General features: G+C 49.1%; 1 protein-coding gene across 1 annotated transcript; it reads right to left on the bottom strand.

Annotated features, from left to right (window-relative positions):
- Positions 1-3,293: 3,293 nt before the first annotated feature.
- Positions 3,294-4,477, bottom strand: LOC309563847 (C3a anaphylatoxin chemotactic receptor-like). The gene has a single exon (XM_082268482.1). It carries the CDS (start codon positions 4,470-4,472, stop codon positions 3,408-3,410), a length of 1,065 nt encoding a protein of 354 aa, XP_082124608.1. The 5' UTR covers positions 4,473-4,477; the 3' UTR covers positions 3,294-3,407.
- Between the last annotated feature and the right edge of the window lie 5,467 nt (positions 4,478-9,944).

Raw genomic sequence — 9,944 nt, 5'->3', positions numbered from 1 at the left:
CGTATGGTCTGAGCACTGACAGCCTGACCCTCCACCCCTTCAACCTCTGCAGCAATGCTGGCAGCACTCAAACATCTATTTCCCAAAGACAACCCCTGGATATGATGCTGAGCACGTGCACTCAACTTCTTTAGTCGACCATGGCGAGGCCTGTCCTGAGTGGAACCTGTTCTGTTAAACTGCTGTATGGTCTTGGCCACAGTGCTGCAGCTCAGTTTCAGGGTCTTGGCAATCTTTTTATAGCCTAGGTCATCTTTATGTAGAGCAACAATTCTTTTTTTCAGATCCTCTGAGAGTTCTTTGCCATGAGGTGCCATGTTGAACTTCCAGTGACCAGTATGTAGGGTGAGAGCCATAACACCAAATTTAACACACCTGCTCCCCATTCACACCTGAGACCTTGTAACACTAATGAGTCACATGACACTGGGGAGGGAAAATGGCTAATTGGGCCCAATTTGGACATTTTTACTTAGGGTTGTACTCACTTTTGTTCCCAGCGGTTTAGACATTAATGGCTGTGTGTTCAGTTCTTTTGAGGGGACACCAAATTTACGCTGTTATACAAGCTGTATACTCACTACTTTACATTGTAGCAAAGTGTCCTTTCTTCAGTGTTGTCACATGAAAAGATATAAAAAAATTTACAAAAATGATGTGAGGGGTGTACTAATTTTTGAGAGATATTGCATATACAATAAGCATGCCCAAACACTAGCTATCTATACAATAGGAATATGCTAAAAGTTTCTTAGTGGCTTCATGATCTCCGTAGGCAACAAAGGTTCCAGGCTTACTCTACTTTCTTGCCAGTGATTGCTAGAAATCGGGCGCTAGCATCATCCTCAGGTGAAGTTTCTTCTTTGGTCCCATGAAGTTTCCTCTGGCATAGATCTTCTTTGTTTTTATATCATTATGAAGCCCTCCTGTGAGCTTATGCTGCTGTCTTTTTATTTGGAAAGCTTAGGTAGACAATCCCACCTGCTTTTACTTTGTATGAGTGAGCATTTCCCAACTCAACCTCTAGTAGGCACTGTTGTATCGTACATGCTATAGGTCATATAACTCAAAAGGTCAAGCTATTGTTGATCTCGGTTGCAAAATTGTTGACCTTGGTTACAGAATTCCTGTAACTATGGGACCATCTAACTGCCAACTGACATTTGTCCAAGGGATTTACCATTACAGGACAGCTTGTGCAAATGTTTCCAATGGCATTTGTTTGAGAAGTGTCATCTCAACAAACAAAAAAAATGTATATGAGCCTTGGAAAATCACAAAATATATATATAATTATACACATTAAAAGCAACACAGGGTGGAGGGCACATGTACACCATCCAGCCCTGCTGTCAGCATCCCATCAAACTCTATGAGAGTCTGATAGCTGCTGTGGTTGGATGAAGCTGGATGTTACACTGAGCGGTACTTACACTATATTGTCAAAAGTATTGGGACGCCTGCCTTTACACGCACATGAACTTTAATGGCATCCCAGTTTTAGTCCGTAAAGTTCAATATTGAGTTGGCCCACCCTTTGCAGCTATAACAGCTTCAACTCTTCTGGGAAGGCTGTGAACAAGGTTTAGGAGTGTGTCTATGGGAATGTTTGATCATTCTGCCAGAAGCGCATTTGTGAGGTCAAGCACTGATGTTATACGAGAGGCCTGGCTCCCAGTCTCTGCTCTAATTCATCCCAAAGGTGTTCTATTGGGTTGAGGTCAGGACTCTGTGCAGGCCAGTCAATTTCTCCCCCCCCCCCAAACCCGCTCATCCATGTCTTTATAGACCTTGCTTTGTGCACTGGTGCGCAGTCATGTTGGAACAGGAAGGGGCCATCCCCAAACTGTTCCCACAAATTTGGGAGCATGAAATTGTCCAAAATGTCTTGGTATGCCAAAGCCTTAAGAGTTCCCATCACTGGAACTAAGGGGCCAAACCCAAACCCAACCCCTGAAAAACAACCCCACACCATAATCTCCCCTCCACCAAATGATTTGGGCCAGTGGACAAAGCAAGTTAACACTTTTGAGTTTACCCGATCATTTTTTTGTATTATTCTCCTTGAAGGGGTCGTGGCAGGGGGTGTGACTTATGCCTACATACTTTTGCAAATAGGTGTCTCTCTTTCCCATCCCAAAAAGGTGGGAGGTATGTCACTGGCAGCTGCAAGCACACAATAGGTTCCTTTAGGATGGAGAGCGGGAGAAAGGTTGGGCAACTATGTCAAATTTACCGGCCCCATCCTTTCCTGAATGAGCATGACGAGTGATCAGTACTGATCACGGACTGGGTTAATTCATAACTGAAGCATAGAAAACTGTGGGGGGGGGGGTAGGGCTGTCAAGTTGGTTGTATGGGGCCCAGTGGTTTCTAATAGCAGCCCTGTGGTTATATTAAAATCTACTGCATGTGGTCATGGTCAATCTTTCTTTGGGCCTTCGCCCCCTGTGGGCCAGTTACAATTTTACGCCAGTCATATGCTGGTGGTGTCTGCACTGGTTATTGAAATGGGAATGTGTCCTATCTGCATAAACCTTTAAAGCTAAAAAAAAAAAAATCCAAATATCGAGGGACATTGTTAGTACAATGCCAGGACAAGGTCATCTAGAGCCCAGGGCGAATATGCCAAACTGCCTCCCCCACCCAAGATGTATGAGCATCATGTGTTAGCACAAATCCCCCCACAAAAAATGTCCCCTCCTAGTATACATCTTCTTCCACCCACGCCACATCCCCCCTCCCAGCACAAATTCCCTCCATATCCCCCCTCCTAGCACAAATATCCCCCCCCCAACACAAATGCCTCTAAATCATGACCCTTAGCCCCCTCTCTGAAATTTACCCTCCTAGAACAATACTTACCCTCCTGCCGCCCCCCAAATTCCCCCCTCCAACACAAGTAAATATCCTCCCCATCTTCTTGTGGCACCCCCTCCCTCCTTACCTGATACCACAGTGTCCAGGCCAGGTGCCCCTCCTGCCCACCCCTTGTCCCGACCCTGGACCTAAGGACTGTTGCAGCTGCTATCCCTTGTGCATCCAAACTAGTGCTTGCCTGGGACATTTCTAAAGGTGCCCCAGTGCTGTCCATTATCCGGGGGATATTACTAGAAGGACTGTCATAAGCAGTAGCGATAAAGTGGAGAGAGTCCTCTGATTGCTGTTCTGTGCTTGCAGAGTATCCCACAGCTCCCTATGCCCTACCCAAGCTATTCAGAAATACATTTTAAAAAAGGCAACCCCTAGACTGTCCATTAAGCCAGAAGAGTGGATGTGGATGAGTGCCTGGCTGCTGTTGAACCATTTTGGGAAAATAACCTGAGGCAAACCAGCGGCACCTACAGGGGTGAGCGCTACAAATAGGAAATCAGCTAAAGTGGTAAAATTTCCGTTGGTAATTGAGCTCAGAGAGCCTGGCTGTCTTCCGTTGTGAGTTTGCTCCTGGTGCGCTCAGTACTTCTAGAAAGCTCTTCACTGAGGGCATTTTGCATGATCTTGCGAACGGACTGTTGTACCCTGCTCTTCATATCCTTCCCCATGAAGACGTAGAGTATCGGGTTGATACAGCTGTTGAAGTAGGCCAAGGCCACTGATAGACCATCCAGTCTTTCCAAAAACTGATTATCAATGTATAGCGTGAGCACACCTACTATGTGGTAGGGGGCCCATGTGACAAAAAACGCAACCACGATGCCTAGAGCCACCTTGGTGGTTTTCCTGCCGACCTTGAAAAGTCGGGTATTTTTAATCTTAGAAGCCAGTAGGATGTAGCTGGTGGAAACAATTAAGAGAGGGATCAGAAAACCAAAAATCATACGTGTGTAGGTAATTTTAACATTCAGAGACTGCAAAGGGCTGTCCTTGGCAAAGTCCTCTTCTAGATTGTATTCGTAATTTGATAAAGAATGGTTTGCATAATAGTAGTCTTCATCTGTGTTGTCAGCCACATGCTCTTCGATTTCATAATCACAATAAGTTATATTATTATATTGTAAGGACATTTTTCGGTGTAGGAGAGAAGGTAAACACATCAAGAAGGACAACATCCAAATAACCAAGCATAACACCCATGCCATTCGTAGGTTGCGCTTATTTTGAGCCCACACAGGTTGGACAACCAAGAGACATCGGTCAATGCTAATGGCCACCAGGGTGAAGACACTAGCAAACATGGTAAGGTGGACGATGCTAGGTACAACTTTGCAGAGAGCCGGGCCATACAGCCATTCATGGTAGAAGAACTGAGCAATGGACAATGGAAGAAAAAGACAGCAGGTGACATCGGCCAGAGCAAGGTTCCAAAACCAGATGGTGTTCACCGTCCGTTTCATATTCCAAGAGGTGATCCAAATTACCATCAAGTTCCCGGGGACTCCCACAAGAAAGGTGACCACCATGACAAGGATGATAAACACTGGAGGGTTGATTTGCTGTGGGTCAGACGCTGAGTCCTCGGTCACATTCATCATCCTGAAATCCTGTAAAGATTAAAAAGAAAGATTGAAGTTGATTTTTGCGGGGCATAAATCACCAACTGAGAAACTGAATGCTTCCTAGTCATAGGCTTCACTCATAAAGTCCTACTACAGGGCCCTCTGGAGGTTTAATAAATCAATAAAAACTGCCCCGGCTGCAATGTTCACTTTCAATACGGATCTGTCCCATACAGTATTTCTACAGGGGCAGGGGGGGGGGGGGAGCAGCTGCCCTGGGCACTGTGGTGTCATGTGAAGTGGGGGGGGGGGGCTCCACAAGATAATTGGGGGGCGGCAGGGGATAAGAATGGTTCTAGGAGGGGAATTTTGAGAAGGTGTCTTAGGAATGGTGATTTGGGGGGATTTGTGTTGGGAGGGTGTTATGGTAGAGGGGGGGAAGGGACCTGTGCTAGGAGGGGGGATATGGATTTGGAGAGTGAGTGTGTGTGTGTGGGGGGGGGGGCTGTGCTAGAAAAGGTGATATAGTAAAGGGGGGAAGGGACCTGTGCTAGGAGGGGGATATGGATTTGGAGAGTGTGTGTGTGTGTGGGGGGGGGGGGGGGTGTACTCGGAGAGGACATTTGAGGGGTTTGTGCTAGAGAAGGTGATATAGTAGAGGGGGGAAAGGATTTGTGCTAAGATGAGGAGCCAGCACAGAGTTCCCCCATATATCAGAGTGTGCAGGATTCCCCCTTACAGTGTAACTCTGACATAAAGAGGAATACTGCAAATCTTGATTTAAGGGGGAACTCTGATGTAAGTGGGTGCTCTGGTGACCAGAAACCACCTTATATCAGAGTCATTCCCCTGTACATCAGAGTTCCCACTTACATCAGGGTCTGTAGCATTGCCCTTTACATCAGAGTTCCCTTTTACATAAGGGTCCGCAGAGTTCCCCCTTGCGCTGTAAGGGGAGAATCCTGCAGACTCTGATGTAGAGAGGAATATCAGGAACTCTGATGTGGGGGGGACTTTGGTGACCAGAGACGACCTTCCGCAGATTAATTATACGAAGGTAAGGGGGGGGGATTCCCTGCTATAAGGAGGAAGCCTTTATATCAGTTCCCCCTTACATTATTGTATTCAGCCAGCCCTTACATCAGTGACCCCACCTTAGACTGGCCTGGCGGCGCTGTCACTTACCTGAGGGTGGTTAGAGGCTGCGGACATGATACGGGAGGTGTTCAGTTGCTGCGGACATCATACAGGAGGTGGCTAGAGGCTGCGGGCATACTACAGGAGGTGGTCGGAGGATGCGGACATGGTACAGGAGGTGGTCAGAGGCTGCACGGACTTGGTACAGGAGGTGGTCAGAGGCTGCAGACACCCCCCACTCCCCCCCAACAGTAGTATCAATCTGCCCCCTTCACCTCCACATCAGTGTCCACCTCTGCCACCCTTTACATCACCCTCCCACAGCAGAGTCCTCCTATGCACACCTTCATATCCCCTCTACAGCACTGTCCTTATCTGCCCCTTCAGCCGCCACATCACTGTCCTTCTCTGCCCCCTTCAGCCCCCACAGCACTGTCCTTCTCTGCCCCCTTTAGCCCCCACAGCACTGTCCTTCTCTGCTCTCTTCAGCCCACACAGCAATGTCCTTCTCTGCCCCCTTCAGCTCACACAGCAATGTCCTTCTCTGCCCGCATCAGTCCCCACAGCAATGTCCTTCTCTGCCCCCTTCAGCCCACACAGCAATGTCCTTCTCTTCCCCCTTCAGTCCCCACAGCACTGTCCTACTCTGTCCCTTCAGCCCCTACAGCACTGTCCTTTTCTGCCCCCCTTCAGCCCCCACAGCACTGTCCTTTTCTGCCCCCCTTCAGCCCCCACAGCATTGTCCTTCTCTGTCCCCTGCCTTTAACCCCCCACAGCACTGTCCTTCTCTGCCCCCTGCATTTAGCCCCCCACAGCACTGCCCTTCTCTGCCCCCTGCCTTCAGCCCCCACAGCACTGCCCTACTCTGTCCCTTCAGCCCCTACAGCACTGTCCTTTTCTGCCCCCCCCTTGAGCCCCCACAGCTCTGTCCTTTTCTGCCTCTTATTCAGCCCCCACAGCACTGCCCTTCTCTGTCCTCTGCCTTTAGCCCCCCACAGCACTGTCCTTCTCTGCCCCCTGCCTTTAGCCCCCCACAGCACTGTCCTTTTCTGCCCCCTGCATTTAGCCCCCCACAGCACTGTCCTTCTCTGCCCCCTGCCTTCAACCCCCAGGGCACTGTCCTTCTCTGCCCCCTTCAGCCCCCCCCAGCAATGTCCTTCTCTGCTCCCTTCAGCCCACACAGCAATGTCCTTCTCTGCCCCCTTCAGCCCACACAGCACTGTCCTTCTCTGCCACCTTTAGCCCCCCCTGCACTGTCCTTTTCTGCCTCATTCAGCCCCCACAGCACTGTCCTTCTCTGCCCCCTTCAGCCCCCACAGCAATGTCCTTCTCTGCCCCCTTCAGCCTCCACAGCACTGTCCTTCTATGCCCCTTCTGCCCCCACAGCACTGTCCCTTCAGCCCCCACAGCACTGTCCTTCTCTGTCCCCTGCCTTTAGCCCCTATAGCACTGTCCTTCTCTGTCCCCTGCCTTTAGCCGCCCACAACACTGCCCTTTTCTGCCTCCTGCCTTTAGCCCCAACAGCACTGTCCTTCTCTGCCCCCTGCCTTTAGCCCCTACAGCACTGTCCTTCTCTGCCCCCTTCTCACATGAGTGTCCTCCTGTCCTGCTCTTCTCTAGCCACGGTGCCACCAAGACAGTGTCACTGTCTTTCTTTTAAAAATGGCGCCAACCGTCACCAGTTCGTCACTGCGTATGCGCCCGCCAAGCCGTAAATAGGCAAGCTTTTCCAAGCCCGACAGGCTTCGGAGCGGCGCATGCGCAGTTGCGCGTTGGCCTGCAACCATCTTTTTCATGGGCGCCGCTGCCCGTAACGGGCATTTACAGGCAGCCCGAAAATGGGCTAAAATTTATGAGCTGCCCATAAATCTATGGGCGGGTGGCAACACTGGGGGTTTGTACTAGGAGGGGAACTTTTGGGGGGGATTTGTGCTAGGAGGGGAACTTTTTTGGGAGGGGGGGAATTTGTGCTAGGATGAGGAATTGGGAAGGAGAATCTGTGCAATCTGTGCGGGAGTGTGTGTGTGGCGGTGACGGGGGGGGGGGGGGGATTGTACTCAGAGTGGGGTTGTACTAGGAGGGGAACTTTTGGGGGGGATTTGTGCTAGGATGAGGAATTGGGAAGGAGAATCTGTGCAATCTGTGCGGGAGTGTGTGTGTGGCGGTGACGGGGGGGGGGGGGATTGTACTCAGAGTGGGGTTGTACTAGGAGGGGAACTTTTGGGGGGGATTTGTGCTAGGATGAGGAATTGGGGAAGGGGAATCTGTGCTGGAGTGTGTGTGTGTGTGGGGGGGGGGGATGTGTAGTGCGTTTTTACTGCGATTGTGCCGCAATTTGCATTTTTTTAAAAATATTCTTTATTGCAAAATTTAACATCTGTATACAATATTTATATTCTTTACATCTCCATACATACAGTATCTCACAAAAGTAAGTACACCCCTCACATTTTTGTAAATATTTTATTCTATCTTTTCATGTGACAACACAGAAGAAATGAGACTTTGCTACAATGTAAAGTAGTGAGTGTACAGCTTGTATAACAGTGTAAATTTGCTGTGCCCTCAAAATAACTCAACACACAGCCATTAATGTCTAAACCGCTGGCAGCAAAAGTGAGTACACCCCTAAAATGTCCAAATTGGGCCCAAAGTGTCAATATTTTGTGTGGCCACCATTATTTTCCAGCACTGCCTTAACCCTCTTGGGCATGGAGTTCACCAGCGCTTCACAGGTTGCCACTGGAGTCCTCTTCCACTCCTCCATGATGACATCACAGAGCTGGTGGATGTCAGAGACCTTTCGTTCCTCCACCTTCTGTTTGAGGATGCCCCACAGATGCTCAATAGGGTTTAGGTCTGGAGACATGCTTGGCCAGTCCATCACCTTTACCCTCAGCTTCTTTAGCAAGGCAGTGGTCATCTTGGAGGTGTGTTTGGGGTCGTTATCATGTTGGAATACTGCCCTGCGGCCCATGCTCTGAATGGAGGGGATCATGCTCTGCTTCCGTATGTCACAGTACATGTTGTCATTCATGGTTCCCTCAATGAACTGTAGCTCCCCAGTGTCGGCAGCACTCATGCAGCCCCAGACCATGACACTCCAACCACCATGCTTGACTGTAGGAAGACACACTTGTCTTTGTATTCCTCACCTGGTTGCCGCCACACACGCTTGACACCATCTGAACCAAATAAGTTTATCTTGGTCTCATCAGAGCACAGGACATGGTTCCAGTAATCCATGTCCTTAGTCTGCTTGTCTTCAGCAAACTGTTTGCAGGCTTTCTTGTGCATCATCTTTAGAAGAGGATCCTTCTGGGATGACAGCCATGCAGACCAATTTGATGCAGTGTGCGGCGTATGGTCTGAGCACTGACAAGCTGACCCCCCACCCCTTCAACCTCTGCAGCAATGCTGGCAGCACTCATACGTCTTTTTCCCAAAGACAACCCCTGGATATGACGCTGAGCACGTGCACTTAACTCCATTGGTGGACCATGGCGAGGCCTGTTCTGAGTGGAACCTGTCCTGTTACACTGCTGTATGGTCTTGGCCACCATGCTGCAGCTCAGTTTCAGGGTCTTGGCAATCCTATAGACTAGGACATCTTTATGAAGAGCAACAATTCTTTTTGTCAGATCCTCAGAGAGTTCTTTGCCATGAGGTGCCATGTTGAACTTCCAGTGACCAGTATAGGAGAGTGAGAGCGATAACATCAAATTTAACACACCTGCTTCCCATTCACACCTGAGACCTTGTAACACTAGCAAGTCACATGACACCAGGGAGGGAAAATGGCTGATTGGGCCCAATTTGGACATTGTCACTTAGGAGGGAACTCACTTTTGTTGCCAGCGATTTAGACATTCATGGCTGTGTGTTGAGTTATTTTGAGGGGACAGCAAATTTACACTGTTATACAAGCTGTACACTCACTACTTTACATTGTAGCAAAGTCTCATTTCTTCAGTGTTGTCACATGAAAAGATAGAATAAAATATTTACAAAAATGTGAGGGGTGTACTTACTTTTGTGAGATACGGTATATCTTAGTTTCCCAAGGAGAACCCTTCATCCAAAACTATCAAAACAATAAATACCTAATCATAGACCTCTTATATATATATCTTAGACGTGGTTGACGCTGTTCTCCATTCTACAACGATTTGCATTTTTAACCACTTGCCGACCGCCAGCAGGACATATACTGCGGGAGGTCGGCTCTGTCCCGCGAGATGACTGTACATCGCTTTGCGGGACCTCTAGTGGGGGCGCACGTGCGACACTGGAGGCGTGCGCATGCACCGATTGGCCATAGGGGGAGCCAATCAGCAGGTCCGGCGGTCGCTCCCTGGGGAGACAGAACAG

This window comes from Pelophylax lessonae, assembly GCF_965119305.1.
Source record: "Pelophylax lessonae genome assembly, chromosome: 9".
Lineage (NCBI taxonomy): Eukaryota > Metazoa > Chordata > Amphibia > Anura > Ranidae > Pelophylax > Pelophylax lessonae.
This window is presented reverse-complemented; position numbering and strand designations above follow the sequence as displayed.